Source organism: Zonotrichia leucophrys, chromosome 8, assembly GCF_028769735.1.
Source record: "Zonotrichia leucophrys gambelii isolate GWCS_2022_RI chromosome 8, RI_Zleu_2.0, whole genome shotgun sequence".
Lineage (NCBI taxonomy): Eukaryota > Metazoa > Chordata > Aves > Passeriformes > Passerellidae > Zonotrichia > Zonotrichia leucophrys.
Window position 1 is genome coordinate 19,049,381 of NC_088178.1, and position 26,058 is coordinate 19,075,438.

The 26,058-nt window shown below is 36.2% G+C and overlaps 1 protein-coding gene across 4 annotated transcripts in view; it reads left to right on the forward strand.

Annotated features, from left to right (window-relative positions):
• Positions 1-26,058, forward strand: part of USP33 (ubiquitin specific peptidase 33) — a 35,437-nt gene that overhangs the window by 2,650 nt on the left and 6,729 nt on the right. Inside the window, exons 2-21 of one of the 4 annotated variants that reach the window (XM_064719412.1) lie at positions 2,373-2,431; positions 2,929-3,067; positions 4,077-4,130; positions 6,208-6,270; positions 7,774-7,926; positions 9,130-9,229; positions 12,099-12,168; positions 12,663-12,776; positions 13,453-13,531; positions 15,572-15,986; positions 16,379-16,519; positions 17,995-18,107; positions 19,137-19,308; positions 19,411-19,515; positions 20,091-20,124; positions 20,908-20,953; positions 21,612-21,792; positions 23,026-23,152; positions 23,862-24,031; positions 25,399-25,480. In XM_064719412.1, the coding sequence (XP_064575482.1) occupies positions 2,987-3,067; positions 4,077-4,130; positions 6,208-6,270; positions 7,774-7,926; positions 9,130-9,229; positions 12,099-12,168; positions 12,663-12,776; positions 13,453-13,531; positions 15,572-15,986; positions 16,379-16,519; positions 17,995-18,107; positions 19,137-19,308; positions 19,411-19,515; positions 20,091-20,124; positions 20,908-20,953; positions 21,612-21,792; positions 23,026-23,152; positions 23,862-24,031; positions 25,399-25,480 (2,300 nt within the window). In that variant the 5' untranslated portion in view covers positions 2,373-2,431; positions 2,929-2,986. Of the gene's footprint in view, positions 1-2,372; positions 2,432-2,928; positions 3,068-4,076; positions 4,131-6,207; positions 6,271-7,773; positions 7,927-9,129; positions 9,230-12,098; positions 12,169-12,662; positions 12,777-13,452; positions 13,532-15,571; positions 15,987-16,378; positions 16,520-17,994; positions 18,108-19,136; positions 19,310-19,410; positions 19,516-20,090; positions 20,125-20,907; positions 20,954-21,611; positions 21,793-23,025; positions 23,153-23,861; positions 24,032-25,398; positions 25,481-26,058 lie in introns of all 4 variants that reach the window. The other 3 variants (XM_064719413.1, XM_064719414.1, XM_064719411.1) reach the window with 3 other exon arrangements.

Here is a 26,058-nt window from a genome sequence, read left to right on the forward strand (position 1 = left end):
GGGTGGAGAGACACTGGAACAGGCTGTTCAGAGAAGTTGTGGATGCCCCAGGCACCCTGACCTGGTGGGTGGCACCCTGCCCATGGTGGGGCTTTGGAACCAGATGATCTCCAAGGTTCCTTCCAGCCCAAACCATGCTATGATTGTGTGATCTCATGGGATCATGAAATGGAGATATGCTCCAGCCTCAGAACAGGAGTATAGCATGGAATGCAAGGGAAACTACAAATCCTATTGGATTATTTTGGGTTTTTTTTTTCTAGTACTGAAAATGCAGAAAAACAATTTTTGGATGACGCCAACGCAATGCAGAAGCTGGTGTAAAAGCAGATGTGATAATGAGCTGCAGGGGAAGAAAAGCAATCTCTTCACATGGAGTAGGAAGTGGTGAAATGGAGGAAGGTCACTGAGCAAGGGAGGGGCTACCCTGGGCTGGCTAGGACTTAGATGAAGGATGAGTCATGGCTTTTGAATTAATTTGACAGTTTTAGACTTTAACATAAAATTCTACAAAATGTGTTTCTGCAGCTATGTGTATTAAGCTACCAGGGTTATGGCAGAGTTATCACAGTGCTGTGAGATGGAAGGAGGTGTGTAAAGAAATTGTTAACAAAAGGTGAAAGAATGGCCACTCAGCTTTGTTCATATAACGACAAGTGAAGAATTTGTAACATGAACTACACTTCCACAAGGGATGCTCTCCATAAGGACAGGAATAGGGAGCACATCCACAGGGACATGAGTTCGAACAGCTTTGGCCTTTCTGATCATTGTTAGAAGAGAGATGCAGATTGCACCAAGAAACAGAAACTGGCATGAGCAGAACTCCTGGGTCTGGGTTTGTTCAGGACTGCAGGTTTGGATTTGTGGAGTTTTATGTATGAAAAGTTAAATACAAATTAAATACAAATTAAATACAAATCTGGCAGCATGAGGTGAAGTCTCCATTCATTGCTTGTATTACTTATAATAATGCATTCAGAAAGCTTCTGCCATAAAAAAAAAGCCCAAAGCTTTACTAATCCATTATATCAGTCTTTTTAAAGCATTTGTATTAAATCATCTCACTGCATTTAACGTGCTCAGGGCTTTATTTGAAACTCACTTGTCCTTTTTAAACATTTTAACAGACCTTGCAAACTGTGGGAGATGTAACATGCATTCATGTTGCCATTTCTGTTCTGGAAAGGAACCTTGCAGTTCAAAGAGGAATTGCTAATATGATGGAAGTTGAGGAGGTTTGGCATGAAAAACTGTTGCCTTATTTGAAGTGTCTTTCAGTAACAGTGCATATAGATTATAGTCAGTCACTGAACTGAGGAAATGCTTCTCTAGCTGGAGCTTATGTTTTAGAATAATGCATTTTAAGTGTCATGCCACTGGTCCTGGAAGAGAATTCAGATCTCATTTGGAAAAAAAATCCTAAATGTAGTATTTTCAGTCTTGTGAGATAAGTTCTGAAATACCTTATTGAACAACTGTTAACATGATATTAAAAAGACTGAAGCATATATACTTATACTTATGAGTCCATATATACAATTATGTATCTAATAATTATATTATTATATAGTGATTATTTTTATATAAAATGTATTTGTGTATATATATGTGTGTGTACATATATGCATGTAATAGGACATGAAGAAATTTTCCATAACAAATAAGATGTAATACTTCAATAATATTACCTGTGTAACAATGTTTATAGCAATAAAACAGACTATTTATAGACATACACCTATATAGAAAAATGACCAAAGGGAGCTGAAATGGCTCTTGATTCAAAGGGATTTACTGCAAGACAACAGAAGGAACAAGTCAGACATGATAAGCTGAGAGTTTACCTGGGAGAGTGTCTGAGGTGCCCATTAGGCAAGGTTTGATTTCCCCACTCTGTCAGAGCTCTGGGGTGCTCAATATTGAAATGAGTGATTGGTCCTGTAAGTGGAAGGAGCAAACCTTGATCTGCCAAAGCACACAGGCTAAGTGGTGTTGATAGCAGTGCCAAAGGCTGCAGACAGAACAAGGAGGGCACATCACTGAGTTGAAGTTTAGTTGCAAGTCTTGATAAAGGAGTGCTACATTGGACAGATATTGGGCAGAATAATTGAGCAGAACAAGTTAATTTTTTGTGGCCTTTAGAGAGATTGAGTCATCAATAGTAATTGCTTAAGTGACAAAACTGAAACAAAGTTATTGGATAGTCCCTGTCTGAATGAGTCAGTTGGAGTATTTATATAAAAAGAACATTACAGAGTTAGTATTTTTATTTTCCTTCTGTTGTTTTCTGTGCAACTATTGAAATAATAATAACAAAGTGATTGTATGTAGCATTCTTTATTTCTGATAAGTTTCTACGTCTACACCAGAGACCTTGGATGGGCAAAGAGAACAAGATAAAAGTGTTGCTGAGTGTTTAGTGCTACATGTGAGTCACAAGTTTGTCTCCTTTTGATATATAATATGTCTGAATCTAGAATGTGTCTTTGTAAATAAATAAAACCAAGATAAAGTTTCTGTATCCTGTGATAAACAAGTCTTGTGTTTCTGCAGTTCAGCCTCCACAGCTTCAGCAGTGTTGCAAAGATCCTTTTCCAGAACATACAGGCAAAGCCACTGTCAGTTCTAGGTTGGCTTGAAAACCAATGTTTATATCATTTGGGTGCCATGGCAGAGTCTAGAAAGTTAAATAATTGACCCAAATCACCTCTGCTCCATTCAGAATTCTTTTAGTTTGACTTAGAAATCCTTGGATTTCATTTTAGAAGTCAGCAATAGTTTTGGGCTATTGGAGTCTATAAACTTGTTTATATTAACTTAGTCTAAAGAGGCACATTGTTTTATATATATGTTGCATATTTGGTATCTAGTATTGCTGTCTAGTCTAAGGAATTGGGTTTTACTCATTCTTACTTCTCTTGACAGGTGATTCTCTGGTGTTGAAAATTACAGCTACAGCATCTCAGAAAACACAGCTTCAGCCATGTCATCACCCAGCAGCAATTGCCCACACCTGGAATCAGTTGGTGAGATAACAAAGGAGGAATTGATACAGAAATCTCATGTGAGTTGTGGCAATTCACTTTCTTCCTATCACTGTTAACTGGTCAGGTATTTTAGGTACCATGTTAGTGTATCATTAGTTATAAGGTGCATTTAAGTGTCAAGCATGGGTAAAAGCTCCTCTGCTGGAATAGTAGGGTTTAAATAAAGTATGAGAAGAATTGTGGGATTAATGAAGCTGCAAATCTATTTTTCAGCACTTAAAGAGCACCTTTGCCACGATTGATGTTTTATTGGAATCATTAGTTAAAAGAGTTAGCAGAACACCAAGCTGAACTTCTTTTTCATTGAAGCATTTGGTTATTCAGACTGTCAGTGTAATATACCACAACTGACTTCAAGTAGAAACTGTAACAAAGAAATTTATGCTTGAATTTACTTGGGTAACAGTTCTCTTTTTGATGGAGAAGCCACAGTACCAGAAGCCTCCCCTCCCTGAATTTGTTTCAAGCTAGTATTAATAAATGGAACAAGGAAGGATCTTGTAGCTCATTTAAGTAGCTGGGAGGTGATGAAAAGTGAAAACTTTTCTGTCCATGGTGCTTAATTTGTGTAACAGTTCATTTGCTGCTGAGGAGTACAGCATTTCCCTCCTGTTGCATCTTGTTTCTATAAACCTTTGCAGGTAGTGTCTGCAAGAAGCAATTTGAATTTACTAAAAGTTCTATCACTATAATTTCTTTTTATGTTAAATTTATAGAAAGACCAATTATGAGGATTGTGATAGGGTGATATTTATGCCTTGCATAGAAAAGCAATTTTTGGTTTAAAATGAAAACTCAGAGATAAATCTGAGATTTTAGTCAAAAAATATGCTGATCTTGAGATTATGGGAAGCAAAAATTAGATTGCTTGTCAGCATATCCCTTTTTAAAAGCTAACTTTAAAGTCTTAAAGGTATTAATCTGATACTAAGCTTTACAGTATTTTTTTCTCATTTTGTCTTGAAGTTGTGGTTTACTGGTGAAAGTAAGTGAAATAAAACTTGCTTTTGTGTTGAACTTTAACAGGGCACTTGTCAGGACTGTAAAGTCAGAGGACCCAACCTTTGGGCATGCTTGGAGGTAAGTTGTTCTCTTGTTCTGCAATAGAATAATTTTCTAGTAAAGATAAAGTTGGTAGAATTTTTTTAAAGAAACATCTGTCATGAAGTTCTTGAAGTTAGTTTGTTTAACTTATAATTTAAAAGCAAAATTTCATCTGTAGTTCTTTATTTTTTAAATTATTTACCTTCTATCAGGTACATACTTCTTGCAATATGAATAATATGCTTCAAATGAGGTTTTTTATAAGAAGGAAGAAAGCATATTAGTGTTTTTACTTGAGTTATGATACTTTTTAGCTCTTAAGTTTTGAAGGTTTTTTTAATCTTTTCCCTGGGTTGGTAGATCTAAAAAATAATATATTATTCCTGAGTTAATTAAATTACTTTTTATAAGCCTTTCTTAGCAGTTGTAATCATAACATCTAGTAGTAAATGCAGACATTTTACAGAATAATGCATACTCTGACTTTTATTCTTAAGGAAAACAAATAAAAATTCCTTTTTTTGAAACTTGCATAATCTTGTATGAGCATTCTCTTTGTACAAATTTCATACAGTCTTTACCCTGGGTATAGCTCTGTCATAAATATGCTTTTGCCTGACTCTCCTTGCTGTCTACAAAAACCTGTAATTTTCACTGTGTGTAAAGAAAATGCAAATATGTTGCTGAGGGATCTGTGATCCCAACTGGAAAGCATATAGTTAACTTAGTTTTTAAAATGTCTTGCTAGTTCTTTGGATTTTTTGCAGATGTTTACAGAGATTGAAATTTTGCCCTGTAGGCTTGACTTCATTTAATGGCAATTTTTCTTTAAGTCCTGTCAGAAGGATCTCTAGGCTAATGCCCCCTGTAAGTGTTTGTGTGAGCATCTTAAACTGCCCTTCATTTGTGCCCTTTGAGGTGGACAGTGGGAACAATGAAGAGATCAGATTATTTTTGCTCCTTCTTTCAATAACAGAGATGAAGGGGGAAAGCAGCAGTGTTTAATGTCTTTTGTTAGATGGCCTGAATTTTTAATTATGTATAAACAAACCTCTTGGGAGTGGGGAAGAGATGTTGAGGGATGCATCTACCTGGCAGGTGGGAAAATGCTGTGAAACTTAAACTAATGTTTTTTATTTTTCACATAGAGCTCTTAGACTTATTACTGAAAAACTAAATTTTATACTCACATTTCCATAGGAGAGTCTTGTAGTTGCAGTAGGACACTTAATGTCATGCTGTGATGTTTCTCCTCTTGGATGAATTGGCATCTTGTCTTCTCCTTTTTCAGTAGAAAAACCTGGTGAGATCCCAGCATGTAAACAATCTGTAACTTATCAAATAGCTGAGATCATTTAATAGAGAAATTGGTTGTGTTCAGTGACTATTTGATTGTATAAATTAACATGCTTAGAGTTACACAGGTAACCTGCTGTACCCTCCTGTGTGATTGGCCTCACTCATACAAATGAGGAATTAGCAAAAATTGCTTGAAGATAGCAGCTGCAAGATTCCACACTCGACTCAGCCAAATATATTTTGCAATGAACATTGCAAAATGATTAAAATAGGCAATTATTTTGCATGTTATAACTAGAACATGGCAAGTTCTTAGCCATATAGTGCTGGAAACTTATGTAAAGGTGAAGAGGCTAATTAGTTGTGAAGTAATGCTCTGATGAGTAGGCACTGCAGATAGGGGCATGCAGAGATTTTTGTATAAACATGTCTGAGGCTGTTGCCATTCAGTATTTCACCACTCAGACACTGGATTAACTTTGTGTTTTCTCTAACAGTATTTACCAAATAAGGAATTGTAAAAATAGATGTTGTCAGTAATATGAATAAATATATAGGAATTGCCCCAAAAAATTATATTCTGCACATTGCCCATCAGTACGAGACGTTGAGTTAAATCTTGCAGCATTCTTTTTTGCTTTAAGTGATATTTATTGCACTGTTTTCTATGCATGTCTCTTGGTTTGTGTCGGACTCAAGTCCTACAAGTTTGAAATTTGAGTGGATTTATAGGGACTGCCAGTACATTCCTATTCTGTAAACCTTTTTGAGACCACTTTTTAATTCTCTATATTCTGTGTATCTCGCCCAACAGAACAGGTGTACGTATGTTGGCTGTGGTGAATCCCATGATGATCACAGTACCACCCATTCCCAGGTATGTGTTTGCTGGTTACACAGTTCCTTGAAGCAATGCAGTTAAAGAACTTTTATTTCAATGAAGTCAATAACCTGTGCTAGCTAACTGTGGAGGTTTGATTAGCTATAATTGTTTTTCATGTTATAGAGGCAGATCTTGCTAATTTAGGAGTATGTGAGTTTGCAGGTTTTGTGCAGCTGCATAATTATGCAATTCTTCTAAAGAAGATGGTGCAAATGAAAAAAGAAAAGGACAATTAATACTGATGATTTTCAAGATGCCCAGATGAAAGGTTTATTGAGTACCTCAGCTTATGTCTAGTACATCACTACTTCAGTCTAAATTTCTGGGACTGAGGCTGCCTGATGGGTAGGAGCAGGAAAGTTGCATTAATGGGCAGCTGAAGAGGTGCAAGATAGGGAGTGTAAATTACCAGAGAGAGAGCTTTGTTTCTGCAATGTGCTCCTTGTTTCAGATGAAGAAACTGTAGGCTGAGCTGAGCATTTGCTTTCCTGCTCTGTCTGATCTTGGGTCCAGCTTGGTGGGAGCAGTGGAGTGTGGGCACTCTGTCCCCAGCATGCCAAGTTCTGCCAGGGCTGGGCATTCTCTGCATAGGTTTGGGTCTGAACTCACTGTGTGTTCTGGGCACACACGTGTGCAAGGGCAACACGTGCCAAAACAGGGTATTCTGGGCACAGAGAGGTGGCAGAGCTATAAACATGTCATTTCTGAGTTGCTGACTTTGAGACTAATGAAAGTCTTGCCATCAGTTTACAGCTGCTCAGTAAATGCATCTAAAGTTCCACACAGAACAATTTTTGATCCCTACAATTACTGATAAACCTTGGTGAATAGGAAAATGAAAGAATAGTTTATACAGGGGTTTTACAAGAAGTATGTGATGTTATGACTGGGCTTTACCACCACTCCTGATTTTATTTTGTTTTGTTTTGAAACAGGAACTTGAGAAGAAAGAGTATTTATACAAATAGATAGTGCATTAATGTAAATCTATATAAATACCTTCACGGGTTCTTTATCAGCTCTTAAAGCTGAATCACAGTTCTAAAGGCTTTACAATAGACTGAGAAATGAGGTGTTTCTAGAGTAGTTGGAGACCAGATGGTCCCTGAATTTTTGCAGCAAACCAGTAGAAATAAACATTGTAGAGATGGTAGCTCCCATTTTGGCCAGTTACAGATATTCCTTGAAAACCATCTTCATTTCTAACAAGAATAAGAAGGCTTTCTTCTTATTTTTTTAATTACAGAGAGGCATGTTAAATACTGCAGTGTCTTGATTCTGATTGCATCTTATTGCTAGTTTGAGTGATTTGTATTAAAAATGAATGTTTGTGTTAGAATTTAGTAACTGAATTGCTCTTTCTCAATATTCTAATGTGCATACTTGTGTCATTGTTGAAAAACCTAGAATTTTGAAATATCCATTCTAGCTTGCATGTAGCAATATTTAGTTTTTCCCAGTTTGTGAATCCCAGTTGTGGTTTTTGTGCTGTTTCAGGAGACAAAGCACTGTCTGACTGTCAACCTTACCACTCTCCGTGTGTGGTGTTACGCCTGTAGTAAGGAAGTATTCCTGGACAGAAAACTGGGATCTCATTCTCCACTACCAAGTACAAGATTGTCTCACCAAGCACAAGAAAACAGTGTGCAGGTATTTTTTAACCCAAGGGAGCAAAGGCAGCTGTAGAGCTGCAGTAAAAATTATGTTTTCTCTTAAGTGAGACACCAACTTTTCCTCCATTCTTGTGGCTGAACTTTCTGTTAATTCCTCTATATTTTCATAAAACTTTTTTGGCTTTACTGGCATCAGTAGTGTTCACTCTGATTTTTTTTTTTTTCTTAGATAAGTGTTGTCTTGGGAAAAGTTACACTGCAATTGTTTGGAATAATGCTTGTAGCTGAAAAAAGAAGTGCTATTTCTTTATTGTGTGTGTAATATAGCCTGACATACATAACCTGACAGGTAACCTGACAGGTAGCTAGGTTAAAAGTCACAAGTAGAAGTACAGTATTTCTAAATGTGTTCTGCTTGAGACAGGGCAGTAGAAGAGAGCTCATCATGCACTGGTTGAACAGAAAGATAGGCAGTTTTTCAATCTGTATAATAAATATATTTACTTCAAACTTTAGTATTTAATAGTAATGTAATCTGATCATTTTCTCAAACTGCCAGCAGCTCAGTTGGAATATCACTACTGGAATTTAAAAAATTCTGTTGTCTAAAAATTCTTGTCACTTGATATAAAACTGAGTTCAGACTTTTGAATTTCTGTTCTATTATATTTAACCTTCTCTAGTTTTCCAAGGAAACAGGTATAATATGCAGAAAAATCAGCGGAACTTAGAAAGTTTATGAAGCATTTTGTTCAGGGGTTTTATTTATGTGCTCACAAAAGGAGCCTGTAATTCAATAAATGGCTGCCTGTCTACTAGTTTGTTTCTCTATTTGTACATTTTTCTTTCAGGAGTTTTATTTATCTTTATTAACTGTAGTGAGCCATCTGGTGGCACATCAAAAACACCTACATGAGCTTAGGTGATAACTCCTGCCTTAGCTCTTCCATGCTGGCTGCTTTGTTATCCAGGGGGAGGAAATGCCATCCCTGGCTTTGTTTTGGTTCTTCAGCTGTTGTTATAAAATCTCTCAGGGATCTGATAACAAAAACATGAGGGAGTTCTTAGTAAACCTTCTGAGGGTACCTGTGAATTCCTGGTGTTCTCACTTCTGTGCAGTGAGATTTCAAAATACATTCACATAATTTTCCAGTTCTTGATTTGTTGGTAAAATTACACATAAGCTTAATTAAGTGGAAAAGTGATGAATTAAAGTAAATATTCTTTTCCTCCTTTTAAGGATTTTAAAATACCCAGTAATCCCACACTGAAGATTCCATTGGCAGCTGTATTTGATGACTTAGATATAGAAGTGGAAGAAGATGAATTGAAGACCAGAGGTAATAAAAGCAAAACCCCATGCATTATTTTTTTGCTCCAGCTCAGGTGTTTATTTTTGGTTTTGCCCTTCTTGCAGCAATCTTTCTTACTTCAGAGCAGAGGCTGTTGCCTGAGTTTGGCTATTGCCAAAGCATTTTGGAGTAATGTTCACTGCAGTTGGTATTGTAGCCACTCTGGTTCAAGTAGGCTTTTTAAAAATCTGTTCTACTGGTTTTGCCTCTTTGCCCTAAAAGATTCCTGATTTACTTTCCTTCATTTTGAGTAATCCTTTTGTGAGCCTGTAGTATCCTAGTGTGGGTTTTGATTATTTGTTTTCTCCTGGACGTAATTGACTTCATGCACTGCCAAACTTTCTCATATCAAAGATTACCCCACCCTAATACTGAATCTAGTGTAAAGATGAAAATTAGAGTGATGAAATCCTAAGCAGCAAAGCTAATCCCAAGCAGTGAAGCTTTAATCTTTCATTTCATAAGAGAACATAATAATTACTATTTCTTTAAAGCCTCTAATTATTATTGATCTAAAAAACTAAAAACTGTCTGTGTATTTGATGGTAAAGAAAATACTGCTAAGTACCATTTTTCAGAAAAATATGACTAGCAGATTGTTGAGCTGTTATTTTTGAGATACCATTGCATATGTCAAGGCAGTTTGTTTTCCATCAGTGATGAGAGAAAAGTTATTCTAATTTATGCATATGCCACTTTTGGCTGGGCAAGAGTTCTCCTCAGAGTAGCTGCCATGGGGCTGTGGTTTTGGATTTGTGCTGAAAACAGGTTGATAATGTAGAGATGTTTCAGGTATTGCTTAGCAGGGCTTACACACAGTGAACCTTTTCTGTTTCCCACACCACCCACCAGGGAGAGGGTTGGGAGGGGACACAACTGGGACAGCTGACCCAAGTGATCAGGGGGATAATCCATTACATGTGGCATCCTGGGAGAGGAAGAGGGAAGATAGGAACTTTCAGAGTTAGGGTGTTTGTCTTGACAATTATTCATGATGGAGCCCTGCTTTCCTGGAGAAGGCAGAGCACCTCCCTGTCTGGGGGCAGTGGTGGATGAATGCCTTGCTTTGCTTTGCTTGTGCAAACAGCTTTTGCTTCACCTGGTAAATTGGCTTTCTCTCAACCCATGAGTTTTCTCCCTTGTACAACTCCCTGCCCATCCCAGCATTAGGGAGTGAGTGAGTGAGCAGCTCTGGGGTGTTGTGTTGCTGGCTGCAGTTAAACCACAGCAATGGCTCTCATTTCTCCTTCACTCAGCCACTGCCAGCTTTCCTCTCCTGAGTCTGCTGGCATTGCTCAGGAAAGCTGCCTTGTCCCTTCTGTTGTCTGGCACAGCCTTGCAGGATGTGACACCACCCCACTAATTTGCCATCTGCCCTTACATCATTACCCCATGTGTTCTATTCCTAGTTAGTTTCTCCAACCAATGTGTCTTTTGTATATTTTTATCTCTTCTTAGATTATTAATATTTTGGGGAATGTAGCTTACCTTGCAATAATATGCAATTAGAATTGCAGTAAAGTTCCCAGTAATGATGATGGGACTGTTAAGAAACTTATTCAAACTGAAAGGAAGAATCTTCTTTAGCTTTGTTTTAACTTTGCTTCTAAAATTTCTTTTGAAATGCTTTTGATGAAGCAAACATTAGAATATATCTTCACAAGAAGTCTGTTTGAAAACTTTCCTTTTATTACTACAGGCTGGAAAAATGCAGTGAGAGTATCTTCCTGTAGCATGTGCTGCTTCTAAAAAAACGGAAAGAAAATCAAAATCTTCAAACTGTTCTTGCTTTCCAGTTTCATTATAAGAATAATTGTTCTCTTTGTAGCAGAGTTTGGAATGCATGTTCTGATACAGGAAGCAGGATTGTATTTTCATTCAGACAGAAGGACATTGTAAAACTTAATTTTGAAGTCCCATCTATTAGAAATTGTAACTGAAGTAACCCAAGTGGTTTTCAGATGTAGAAAGATTTTATTAGTAACTTTTTATTTTCTGCCATAGACAAAACTACCGGGAGAGTTCCTAGACTTCAGGAATTGCGTAGTCATGAGTACTGATTGCTGAGTGTTTGTCATGATTTTTAATTTTTGGGTCTTACTGATTCTTTGCTTAGAAATGTTACTGTTCCCTCACACAAAATCAATTTTATTTTGATATATTACTTAAATAATGTAATGCTTTAGTAGCCATGAATAGCATAATTCATAATTATGGAGAGAATATATGTCAGTTATAACTTTCATGTGTGTGGAAAAGGTATATGTGACTATCTGTAAAGAATGTAAATAGTGTGACTTAGAAAGTAAACAATGTAGGAAAGTATGAATTGAGCAATCTGTTAATAAAAATAAAGGTGTATCATTGGAATAGAAAAGGACTAATTGCAGGACTAGCCTGGGATAATCACATGTTGAGTAGGTTTTGAATATTGAGGGTAATCTGATTTAGTGTGAATTTGGAACAGAAGAGTGAAATCTTAGAGAAGGTTTTGGTGATGTGATTAGTTACAAATGCAGCATAGCAACAGTTTAACTGAACAGGTAAGTCATTAGGCTGAAGTAAAACTTTGGTGTTGAGAAACATATTTTAAATTAAAATCTGCAGATGTCATAAACCATGGAAAGTGAGTAAGATGAAATACAATCCACTTTTCTGAAGTGTTCTTTAGTTCAGTTGAGATCAGAACACTTCATTACTACTTCTAGTTAGATTGGTATTTGTTTAGGAGTCCTGTGTTTCTTTTCGTTGCAATTCTGCATTATAATTGGCACCAAGTGTTCCATGAGTATTTTGATCAGTATGTATTTTCTAGGAATTATTGGATTAACAGATTTGTATTTATTCTGTTTTCCAGGTCTAACAGGATTAAAAAATATTGGAAACACTTGTTACATGAATGCAGCTTTACAAGCTCTTTCCAACTGGTAAGGAAAATGATAGTTAATGCAATTTTATATTTGCTTATGCATGCATTTTTTCCTGATGGACTTAAGGGGTTTGCAGAGGTGCACTACCATGGAGGAGGACATATATTTGTTGAATCTCAGTCTTGTATACTGCAAGCAATTTATTATGTTATATGGGCCACTCAGCTTTTTCTCTGTTTCATTCTAATGCCTCCTAAATAAGAATATTTTAGAGATGAGAAGAAAATCTGAGAAAAGCTGCAGAAAAAGCAGAGGAAATACATAAAAATAAACTCTTAATTCAAGAGAAGAGATATTAGGATCAGAGTGTGGCTGTACTGCTGAAGTTGTCCTACCAGGAAATGTTTGGTTGCAGCATTTATGAACATAGGAAGTGGAACTGTTCAGTCATAGAATAGCATTACTCTTGTGATATAATCCTGTATGAAATGCAGATTTCCTCCTGTATTTTAACAACCTGAAAAAATTACTGTTTTCTTCTTTTTCCCCAGCCCACCTTTGACGCACTTTTTTCTTGACTGTGGGGGCTTAGCCCGAACAGATAAGAAACCTGCAATTTGTAAAAGTTACCTCAAGCTGATGACAGAACTCTGGCACAAAAGCAGGTATTAAATCATTTTGGTGATGAAATGATAATAAATAAATTCCAGAGTCATGAGGGATGCATTAATCTGCCCTAGGTTTCTAATTTTATTTTATGTGTTCACAGAATTCCTCTTAAAAAAAATTAGGAAGGAAAGACTGACTTGCAGGGCTTAAGCACTCCTTATAACCTGTTATTTTTTATACATAGCAAAGATAGGACAAGAAATAGATTGGATTGCAAGCATTTAGCTCTTAAAAATGCTTATATTTGCCAGAAATACATCTAAAATATTTAGCTATTTTATCCTCTCTGTATCCTTTGTTCCATATCAATATTTTATCAGTGTCTCTTATTTCCTTATATGGAATTTGTGTAATATCTAGCTAAGAAAATACTTCAAAATATAAAAACAAAGGTAAAGAAACAGTAATTATGCACAGAGGCAAGAGTATGTCTGATTTGTTGTCTGATTGTCTGACAAGAAATGTGCCAGAAAAGGCCTGATACAGTCACTGTTTCAGTTGGATGACAGGTGTTTAAAAATCATGTAGTTAATAATTCAATGCCAATATTATGTTTTGTGAAGATTTATTGGTGTTCAATTGCAGGTAATGGTATGATCCCAGTAAAGATAAAAAAAATCCATTTAAATTCTTTATTTTTCAGTGTTTATATATTTAAAACTTTTTTTTTAGGCCTGGATCTGTTGTCCCTACTGGTTTATTTCAAGGAATTAAAACTGTTAATCCAATGTTTCGAGGCTACTCTCAACAGGTAAATCTTTCTGATGCCTTTTAAATCTGCCTAAGCCATAAAATTATCTCTTAATCAGAAATCTAATGCTTAAGATACCTTACTTCCTGTATTTGTTTAAAGCAAATGCAACATAAACTTTAGTTAATATAACTTGAATGTAGATCACTTGAAATGGAATAATCAGTAGTTAGGTCATGTTTTATATTTACTTATATCAAATTCTCAAAAGGCCTTCAGTGTAGAATAACTCCTTTTCTTTCAGGAAAATTCAAGTAATAATATCTGAGCTTCTCCTTTGTGGGAAATAAAGCTGCTAATATTTGAGCAGTCTCAGAAAATAAAGATGCTAAAAAAAAGTTAATATAACAGATTTTTAATATATGTCTGTTAATGATGTTTTAAAAAAAATACTCAGTATTTCCATTTAGTGTCTTGGAAAAAAGCCCCATCATTTGTGTGTTATGGGAACCTCAGGTTGGTAGCTTGTTAAAAGGGCAGGGTTTATTTTATAGGAAAGGCATTCTTCAGTTGCTGCTTCATACAATATCTTGGTGCATTCATACAGTGTGGAGCACTATCATTAAAAGCTTTAGGACTAGGTGAAAAATTTAAACCTTGTAATTAGAAAAGCTTACTAGTGTCTTCTGGGAATCTGCATTTATTAATAGGAACTTTGCTGGTTCCATTATGTTTCATATTTGTGGAGTGAAGGATTAGGACATGTTTTAATGTTCAATTGCTGCATGAGGCTGTAAAGTCAGTGTTTAAATACTAAGCTTAAAGTTCTGTAATCTGCTCATGAATTTCTGAAGTGCCACCTATCTTTCTGAAAAAGCAGAAATTCAGCCTTGAAAACCAAAAAGAAACTGTATGGAAACTTAATTCTTGAAGATATGAATGTTGATGAAAACATCTTTTTCCATGCAGAGCAACACTTAATGAGAACTTTTTCAGTTATGGCTGGATCATAGTTCAGTTGTGTGTTCAGCAGGTTTTGTGGCAACAATTAAAACACAGCAGGGCTTTCATAGCCAGCACTCTCCTAGAGCAAGCTGGGCAGCCATGTCCAATCTTCAGGGAGAAAATTACACTGATCAATGAAGAATGTTTATCTCTTAATTGGTGTCTAGATGGTTTTGTTAATTTTGGTTTTTTGTGAAAGGATTGCCAGCAAGTAGGCATACTGGGGTTTTTTTTCATTACCCAAATCCAAACTCAGTTCTGTAAGTTGCAATTTTTAAGAAAAGAAATGTTTTGTAGTCAGCAGTTTTGAGCTTAATAAGTAATTGCTATGATAGATGGGAATGTTGAGCAGCAAAAATTACGATTATGAACAGCCAGAATACAAAAAGGAAACCAGAAGAAAATAAAAGCAGTAGTAGTTGCCAACAAGAGGCTTTTGTTTTCTCACATACCTGCTTTATTGGATGCTTTCTATTGCCAAGATAGAAATGGATACTGCACTGATTGATGAAATTTGGTGGCTTTTAGGATGTTTTCAAACACAAATTGGACTTGTAGTATTACAGCTCTTTGTGGGAACACATTTGGGAAATCTTGTTGAGGCTTTAGAAGAATTGTATTATTGTTGTCAGTGTGATGCATTGGAAAGTCAGGCTAAGTAACATCATAGTAATTTTACTTCATACCCAGTGAAAGCAAGGCTCTGGTTGATTTTAATGGAGCATTTTATCTCTAAAATGCTCCAGTACAAGCAGAGCTGGGGTCTGACCACGCTGCTGGTACTTGTTTATATTCATCGTTCCAGTAAGCTATGGCAGCATTTTTGCTGGTGTTGTTAAAATAATTTATTTTGGGAATTGGAGTGTTTTGGAGGAAACTTGTGTGATAAGATTATTTGTGACATGCAAGAAATGTATGCAGGAAACAGACATGGTCTGGAAATGAAAGTGGTTTTGAACATTAGACCTGGGACAGAGGAACTGTCTTTATTCCTCATTAACAGCCGGCTTTCATTTTAGTTATCTGTATCCTTTCTGTTGTGAATATCTTCCGGATAAAGTAGAGTAATATGGTAAAACTTGTTTAAAATTCTAGGATGCACAAGAATTTTTACGTTGTCTCATGGATTTGCTGCATGAGGAACTTAAAGAACCAGTTGTAGAACTGGAAGATGCCCAGCCTATGAGTGTTGAAGAGAGTATGGAAGAAGATAAGAGCCAGTCAGACTTAAGCTTTCAGCCCTGTGAATCCTGTGGAAACTGTGATAAAACAGAAAATGACACAATTTTCAAACCTGTCTTAGAGGATCCTGCAGAAACAACCATGTTAATTCAGGATGATGATAACAGTTCAGTCACTTCCAAAGACTGGCAGAAAGAAAAAAGCAACAAACTTAAACGAGCAAATTCTATGGAAGACTTGGAAAAAGACACAAACACTGCTTCAGAGACCACTGAATTTTTAAATAACCAAGGAACTGTCAAAGTACAGATACACAGCAGATTCTCAGGTAATGCATTGCTGAAGTGCCGTTGAAATAGTCAAAATCTTAGCCAGAATATCTGTGGGAGTAGAAGTGAGTTATAGAATGTAGTAGAGGTATAGGCCAAATAAGGTAGGTGGTTTTACTTGTAAACTACGTCCCTACTTAGTAAATTTTTTCAGTTTAGATCTTCTGAATTTGATTTTAATTCCCTTGGTGAGCTAACTGTTTGTACTGGGTAATGTTTCAGATGGAGTGGGGTTTTTTTGTTTCATTCTTAACTTCAAAGGAACTGAAGTGGTGCTACATGCCTGAATGTCCAGTGACCTGACAGTGGGGTTAAATAAGTTACACAACCACTGTGTCTGTTCATTCTGCAGTAATTTTTTTCACAGAATTTGTGCAACTCTGAATTGCAGATTACATCAATGATGTTCACATGAATGATGTATCTGCAGCCCAAACACCATCCTCAGTTGAAGGGATGAACACACGCTTGTCAAACAGCCCTCCAAAGTCATTCCCATCGTGCTCTTCACTGGCACAAGTCCACAAAAAAGGTAGAGGCTCTTTATTTTCTCCTTCCTGGTACTGAATTATTCCACATTATAGTTCTCATTGTGTTTCTTATGTCTTGTGTAACTATGCAGGGTTGTTCCTAAGGGGCTTTTAGCTGGTGGGGAAAAGGGAGTGTTATGTAAGCTGGACATGCAAGATTATTCCCTGTATTTCAATAATCTTCTGATTCTTTTGAAGCATGAATAGTATTTGCCTCCATTTTAGGAAGTCAGATTATTATTTTTAGACAATTTTCTCAGTTGTACCAGTTTGGAGAGAAGAAAAAGGTATGAGAAGTTAGTACCCCCAAAGGTAATGCTGTCCAGAGGATAAGCTCCTTGGTTCTTCAGCAGAAGTTCAGTAAATCACCATTTTAGTCAATTAAGGTTTAAGGAGCAAAGTGTAATTGTACTGTAGATAAACCTGTAAATGCTGGCTGCTTCATGGTAGTTAATGTCCCTGCAGTGCTGAGTATTTCTCTTGGCACTGCAGCAGGAAACCTTTATGAGCATCTGGAATATTTAGACTTTTACTGCCTTTACATATAAGACAGGGCTGCTTTAGGGCATGAGGAACAATATATAATTTTATTTTCCCTGATTTGTCTAACAGTAGATTACTTTAAGCAAAGCTTGTCTTTCATAACTTACTTTTAAGGCATTGCACCAAACCAAATCAAAAAAACAAATACAACTTTAATATTATGATCCTGCTTCATTTGATAGCCTTTGCAGATAAGTTCTGAACATTTTATTATCTTTTTAATGCTTTAGCATTGGTGTTGCATGACAGTGATTTAATGGACTTGAATCATTGACCTCCTTGGCTGGTTTGTTCAGCAGCTTTGACGCTGCATCTGTGCTACTGTCTCCAGTTGTGGCTTTGCCATTACAGGAGGGTTTAGACAACCTGAAGTGAGTCTGTCAGAAGAGGTGCTCGGTCACTGGTGCTTGCCCAGGAGAGGTTGAGAGACCTGGGGTTTTTTAATAAGCAGCTGTTAGGCTGGACTCCAGTTGTACCTTTAGTCTGCCTCAATCCTCTGTCATCAGTGTTGTGATACAGTAATATTGTGATGCTGCCTTTCAGCCCAGCATGGTTGAAACGTCCCAAGAAGATTTGATCAAATTAGGTGTCATATAAAATGTTCCTTTTTATACCTTGAGGGATTCCTGCCAAGATAAATCCATCATGTAGCAATAGGCTGTAGACTTCAAGACTGGCAGTTTGAGTTTTACTTACAGAGGCAAATGTTTCTGGTGATTGTCCCCAATGGCTTGAGGAACCCGCATTAATTGCCTATAATGGCAGTAATGTGATCTCATAATTCCTAAGAAATATTTAGTAAATAGAAAACGGGGCTTGGCTCATAATTTAACTCTGAACATGAGACTTCTACTTATATTACACAAAGTTGAAATGTAATCAGAATCCACTGTGCTTTGCCTTTCTGCAGCATTTTACTTTTGTCATTTTATAGTTTCAACGGTATCGTCACCAAAAAGGAAGAAGCGCAAGAAGTACAGGAGTGTTATCTCTGATATATTTGATGGCACTATAATAAGTTCAGTCCAGTGCTTGACCTGTGATCGGGTAAGAAGAGAAAGTTCTGGCTTTCATTGTGTTCTTTTTTTACTGCTTTATGAATACAGTCATTCTCTGGTAACTTTATATTCTTTTGTGGCAGATTTCCTCAGAAGGTTGGGGTGTTTCATACTCGTTCTCTCAAATTGTAATGATGACTTCTACCAGCACTTTGTGTTTAGAATAGCTTGTATTCATAGAGCTGAATATTTACTCATAGCTAAAAAAACATTCTGAGAATTGATTTACAGCAAGGATGAAGAGAGAAGCTTGCTCTTCAACTTCATTTAGGTCTCATTACTTTTTAATAATGCTCTGAATATCCTAATGCATACATGCTACTGTCTTAAGTTCTCAGGTACCTGATGTTTCAAAGAAAAGATGAGACAGTGATCTAATATAGTGCTGTAACTGTCTTATCAGATAGATTGAGGTTTACAAAATAAGGTCTTTCAAAAAATCCAAGACACTAACTTTTCCAGTGATATGAATCATTGACTGCTTTGTGAAGTTGTCCTAGGGTAATCTGGTGAAGAAATTCAAAAAACAAGCAAAAATTTCTAAACGTGTTTGATGTTTGACTCTGTGGCTATGTGATCACTAAATGAAGCACAGGAGCAAGAAAATGCACAGATGGGTCTCCCTTGCAACAAGTCCAATTGCATCAGGTCAATGTAATGTCAGAGTAAAATGCTGTAGAAACAATGGACTGAAGCTTTCTGAAACAATTTTGTGTAACACAGCCTGAAGCAAAAATCATAGGGCTTTATATGACTGATATGGAGAAAAATAATAATGACCTAAAAAAATATTTCAGTGATAACAATGAGCAAGTTCATTCTAAAAGGTTATTTTTTTGGTTCCTCTTTTTTAGAAAATGAGTTCTTGTTAATGCTTTTTTACAATCATTTCCTACCTAGTGGAATTTTCAGTTATGCAGTGACTTAGTAGTTACTAGTGAATTGTACAGAATTCAGTTTAATTAACCATTTCTCTTCAAGCTTAACTCCACTGTGTTTCATTTATTTTCTTCCTTAGCTGTCTGTAACCCTGGAGACCTTTCAGGATCTGTCCTTGCCTATTCCAGGTAAGGAAGATCTTGCTAAACTCCATTCTGCAAGTCATCAGACATCTCTGGTCAAGGCAGGGTCATGTGGAGAAGCATATGCCCCCCAGGGATGGATAGCCTTTTTTATGGAATACTTCAAAAGGTAAATAATATTTACCTTGTTTGATTCAATTATCTATTTTGAACTTCTAGTTTCTGCTCTTCTGGCAGAACATTTGTTGGTTTTCTTTCTTTTCTGTCAATGATGTTTCAGGTTTGTTGTCTCATGTGTTCCTAGCTGGTTTTGGGGTCCAGTTGTAACCTTACAAGATTGTCTTGCTGCCTTTTTCGCCAGAGATGAGCTCAAGGGTAAGAGGTTAATTACCTGAACATGTTTCTTCTGTGTTTTTTTCCTCCTGTCACAATGAGATGATTAATATCTTCTTAGCTTAATGCAGTTAAGCAGAGGCCACCTGTTAAGGTGTAATACAGTCAGTCCTTGTTCATTTGGGATCATTCATTTCAGAAAGGTAAGCTTCTCATTCAACTGAGTATTTGAGATAAACGCCTATGAAAGCTACTTTAGAAATGTCAAGTCAGTCTGAATTTGGTTTAGTGAAATTGTATCAACTGAAGGCTCATAAAAATTTCAAACCCACTATATTAATATTCATTCTCATAACCTCAATTTGGACATAGTAAATTATTTCCCTTTTGAATTATATAGCATTGCCTCTCCAGATTATACTGTACTGCTTTATAGTTGAAGACATAAAACCTAAGAACCTCTCCTGTAGTTGCTATGTCAACACTATTATGACTATTAAATACTGAAAGCAACTTAAATTCCCTTGACACTTTTTTCTATCAAATGTACACACTTAAAGGATAACTGTTTGGATTTAGAGAATGATGGCTGGTTTTCTTCTCCCTGATGTTTGCAGGTGATAACATGTACAGCTGTGGAAGGTGTAAAAAGTAAGCTGGCTTTTACCTTTGTTTTACTTTGTCTTAATTTGAGGTTTTACTGTTTCTGTTAGTCAAGAGACATTTATTTCTGTTGGGTATGTCCCAATACTGTTCATCTTTTGATATGATCCTGTGTTCTGACTGTCAGAAATTCAGTATTCCCAAGGAATACTTCCCAAGGAAGCACTGACTTACCCTACCACATGTGCTTAATTCTTTCTCATGCCATTCCAATTTAGATGTAAATTGGTTTTGTTTGACAAAATAAAAGTCTTTAGCCCTCTCTAGTACTAGCAGCTTTCCCCTGATATGCAGTAGGTCACTAAGGTGTGTTAAATAAATAATATATGGCTTTAAATACTAAAGAACCAAGAAACAGAAATGGTGTGAAGACTGCTTGAAGCCCTTTATGGTACAGGAACGTTATTCCTTCTTGTATGTGCTGTAGTTAATTTCTTAGAAGTAAACTTAGTTCATTTTTTTTTCCTTTTGCTGGATAATCAGCTTTCATGAAGCCTCAAGTTTTTTCCTGTATGTTAATAGAAACTGTTAGCCAGCTGGGACTCGATTGTTCTGGCTGTTTTGAATTTTTCAGCAGTACAGATTGTCTTGTCTTATGAACCATCATTGTTTGTATCATTTTGGCTACTCCATGTCTAGTCTACATTCCAGAAATATTTTGGGTTTACTAATGCAATGTTCAGCTTAGGCTTTTGCTGATCTAGTGCAATAAAGTAAAACCTTTTCAGAATTAATCATTGGTTGTTTTGGTTTGGTTTTTCCTTTGCTTAGGTTAAGAAATGGAGTGAAATTCTGCAAAGTACAAAAATTTCCTGAGGTACTGTCACAGTATGCACTTTAAAGCATTTTTTCTGCATGATTATGAATGTGGTAAGAGTAAATGAGTTGCACAGAGTAAATTGTGTGTATAATACTGTGTGATGGAAGTCTACCTTTGAATTGGCATTTGTTAAGAATGTGAGCAATGTGGTTGTTCACCCTGTAAGAAAATGAATCTTGTACATGACAAGTGCAGGAATGGAATTTCCCTATGTTACTGCTGTTGGTCTGCAGGCAGTAGCAGCATTTCTATTCTGTGTTAGTATATATTCTACTGTTTATACTGTGTTCACAGAATTAAGCACCACAGCCAGACTGGAAAGCTTTTCTATAGTAACATTTGTAACTTTGCATTTAGAAAGTAATCCAGTGTTACACTTCAAAGCATGAGTTGATATCTGCAATAATCAGGAGGAATTGGTGTCCCCATTACAAGATTGTGCAATATGTGCATTGAGAAAAGGTACATTTTTCAGTGCTGCATCAATGTTAGTAGCCACAGCTGATTAAAACACAGAGTTTATTAATATGCTTGAAGTCACAGGGAAAACTATTCTTTTTGGGATTATAAAAGGAAAAGATGGTACACACAGTTTTTAGGTATTTAATATCAAATAGCATGTATAGTTCTTGACTGAATCTGTCAATCCTTACAGATTCTGTGCATTCATCTCAAAAGATTCAGACATGAACTCATGTTTTCCACAAAAATTGGGACCCATGTGTCCTTTCCCTTGGAAGGCCTTGACCTTCAGCCTTTCCTTGCAAAGGACAGTCCTGCTCAAATCGTGACTTACGATCTCCTGTCTGTCATCTGCCACCACGGGACTGCCAGCAGTGAGTATGGGCTGATTGTTTTATCCTTGCAGCTGCTACATCAGCACTCTTCTTCAAGGGTGATAACTGTATACTGAAGGGTAAAGAGATAAACAGAGGTAATTAGAAAGTGGAAGATGAATGCTGTGATTTTTACCTTGATCCTGAAGATTTAAGGCTTGCTCTGAAAGTGTTGGCACATCTTTGAAATTATATGGTACACCTGAATAAAATTGAAGGTGGAAAAAATTTAACAGGTCCAGGAATATTAAGGAAGAAAACTATTGAACAACATAAATGTGCAAATAAAGTTGCCAGCAGACGACCAGTTGATCAGCTGCTCTACCTAACTGCTGTTTGTGTCAATGCTTTAATATTTGGAAATTGTTTACAAAGAACTACAAAGGTACCAGTAATTTTTTAAAAATATGTTCTTTTGGATGATCACCGCCATTTAACCCCAAAACAGGTGGTAACTGCAATTTGTGGGTAATGAAGAGTAGCTGAATAAACATCTTATTGCTGTCTGTCAAGGTAATTTCTGCCTAGATGATTTCAGCATTTATAAGATTTGGAAAATAGGAGAAAGAAAACATTTAAGCCAGAAATTATATAGGTTTTATGGAAGTTACCCCCTCATACTTCTCAGACTTAAAGTATCCATTGTTTGAGGTTTTTTCCCTTTATTTTTGTTCTACTGGATAGTTTTTCAACTTCTATTTAGTCCTTGCTAAGTCATGCTTCACCTAATCAGTTTAGCAGATATTTGATTATTTACTTACTAGCAGTTAAATATGAATTCAAAAATAGTAATAATTTTAAATATATTAAGAATAGTCTTTGAAACACAGTTAGTTATGATCATGGTATCATGTAGCTGTTCCATATCTGTGCTATTTTCTATTCTAAAGCATACAAAGATTTGAAAAGAGTTTGTTGTGGAGACTGACAAGAGTAAATTGTTCAGATAATCTTGCACTGAATGTCATGGTTCAGGACTGTGTTAAACAGCATGCTGCTTGAAGAGTGTAGGAATGTGCTGAAAGTAGTTCAACTCACCACTAGCTAATAGAAATTTAAGAAAAGCTGATGTTGAGTTTGACAGGAGTTAATTTCAAAGTCGTATCTGCTAACAATTCTGTTTCTCCTATTTAATATTGGGGATTTTATTATGACTTAGTTCCTTTTCATGTGTCACAGAGTAAAATGGCAGCTCTAGACCCTCTTTGCTAACTCTTGCTTCCTGCACCCTAGGTGGACATTATATAGCTTATTGTCGCAACAATTTAAATAACTTGTGGTATGAATTTGATGACCAGAGTGTCACAGAGGTATCAGAATCCACAGTGCAAAATGCAGAAGCTTATGTTCTCTTCTACAGGTAAGGAAGACATCAAAAGTACAATCATACCCCTGTGAGTCATGTATGTAAATAACTTTTTAAGCCATTGGGAAGCTTTCAGATTTAGCTGCCCTGTGAGAATTATAATGGAAGAATTTGACCAATGAGAAAAGCCTATGCTGGAGAAAAACTTATCCTTCAGTTATGTCCTTAACACTTGCTCTGTAAGGGCTAAAGTGTTAATGTTAAAATGAAATCTGCATAGTAAGAGAACTTGAAGCATCAATTAAGAACTAGCCACCTTATTTCCAGTTAGAGGAAGGGAATTCTGCACACAGGGAGGTTTTGCACACAGAAAGTTTTTAACTGTTAGAGCTTTAACTGGAATTGTCCAAAGTATTTATCAGATGGATGGGATGTAGGAAAATAGAGGTTTTAATATATTGTAATTTAATCCATTGTATTATACATTTTATTATGCATTTAATTTAATGCTATTTATAGGCTATTCTGTTTCTGAGAATTTAAATAAAAGGTGAGAAGTCATGTTATGACCATCTTCAGTCTAGGGAACTTTTGTGCTTGAGATAATAAAAGCAACTCAATGTTCAGATTTTAAATTTCTGGTACTAAGATCAAATTTCCACTAAAAGTTGGCTGCAAAATACGTTGTGTTAGAGTTGCATAAAAGTTATCTGCACTGTACACAGGATCTGTATTTGTTTAATGATTCCTGTTTCTGTAATAGAAAGAGCAGTGAAGAAGCACAAAGAGAGAGACGGAGGATATCAGGGCTGCTGAATATGATGGAACCAAGTCTTCTGCAGTTCTATGTTTCCAGGCAGTGGTTAAATAAATTCAAGACTTTTGCAGAGCCAGGACCAATTTCAAATAATGACTTTCTCTGTATTCATGGAGGTGAGACTGTAACTGTGAATCATTTAAGAATAATTTGTCAACTTCTAGCTGTAACAGTGGTGTATACTTGTTTTAATAAAAGGAATTCGACTATGCTAAGTTCATATTATAATTTCTTTGGTAAATTATAACTTCTAAGTAAATTCTTTCTTATTTTAGTAGCTAAGTAGAAATTATACTGTGTTAAGTTGTCCTATTTTTTTCTTTTCTCTGCACATTTGATTTTGTTTATAAACTTTCTTGATTCTTAAGGAGGAACAGTTCCTCTTGTCTGCTTGCTTCTTAAACGTGTATATTCACATTTTAAAACACCCTGTCGCTATATCATCCTCCTTAATACTTTCATCTGCAAATTGAAATTATTTTCTCAGCTTGGGGCTATAAGCAGTGAGAAGGTTTGAAAGCTGCTTTGGAAGAAATTGAGCTGATGCAGCATATCCAGTACATAGCAGTGTGACAATCAAGTAGTAATTCTGTGTATTTTGTATAGGAGCATAAAAATTTTACCTTGTGCTACATGTAAAAAAAACCAAAAATAAGAGCATTGCACTAAGCAAAACACATTTGGGGAAATAGCCATATTTGAGTGCTAACAATCCAAGAAATCATTACTGTGTAGTACCTATTTTCTAATAAAAGTACAATTGTGATAGATTGGAAGATGGAGGTGCTGCCCCTGTTGCTGAACCAAGATTTTAACACAGGATGGTTGTGTCCCTGTAGCCATGTGCAGAGTACCTGTGAGCCCTTTGGCTTTCCCTCTGCAGGGCTTCAGCAGATGACTCTTGATGTACAAGTGCTCAAGTACTTGATTTTCTCTGTTCCCAAGAATTCCTGCATAGTCTGCTGTTGTTTACCATGTGCTTCAACTCAACACTGCTAATTCTGCAAGCCCCTCCATTTCTGCCTTCCTCAAAATCTCTCTGCTCTCAAGTATTCATGCTGTTTGAATTAATTCCTAAAGGTCTGCAGCAAATAAGTGAATTTTGAGTAGACAGTTTGTTAGTGTTTACATGCATAATCAAGATATTTAATCATCCTGACATTTTAACTGTATACCTGAAGAAGCTTTTTGAACTCATTATGTAAAATGGATTCTAGTCCTTTAACTTTAGCCATTCATGTAGTTTGCTTCTGCTTTTTATAACTTTTTCAGCCTCATAAAAGACTAAAATCAGTGGTGTCTGTAAATATAGTAATGGATTATGCCTAGGTAAAACTTATTTAATGTAATTTCTCTGAATTCATTGAAAGGTTCTGTTTTTTATTTATTTAAGGACTTGTAACATAGTCTTCTCCCCTCACTAAAATCCACAAGTGTTTTTTCATTGTTTGGGGGGGTTTGTTTGTTTTTGTTCCTTTTGCAGGTGTTCCTCCACACAAAGCTAACTTCATAGAGGACCTTGTTGTAATGCTACCTCAGAATATATGGGACAATCTGTATAGCAGGTAAGTTTGGAGCTGTAATTGGGAAAAATGCAGTGATAGTTTGAGAGCCAAGCAGCAGCATCAGACTTTAGAATTAGTGGCTCAGGAAAAAGACAGCCCTCTGGGCATCCAGCTGAGTGAAGGGGCTGCCAACAGCCAATTTATAGAATTTCCTTATGCAAAGTAAAAGACTGCAGAGAGTAGTGTGTTATTGGGTTAGTGCTTCAATATTAAAGCAATAAACATGTATGGTATGTATGAAATAACACAAAGTAGGTCAGCAAAAGTACACTTTGCAGAGGTTTTTTGAAAGAGCTCTCTGTATCAGCTTCCTGTTCTCTTGTTGGCTGCAGACAGCTTTTCTTTTATGTTGGCTTTGAATCCATAGCCTCAGCTGCCAGTACTGCTTCAAAATAACTTATATCTGAGTGTTCTGTGTTACTGCCCCACAATTTAATGTCAGTCAGGTTTGAGTGCTTGCTTACAAAGCAGGAATTCTTACAAGCTATGCCTTATTCCAAAGTAACAAAAAGCTGCAGAAGAGCTTTGCTGATGGCTTTCAACACTCTGTATTCCCCTTGCATGAAATATTTTTAACT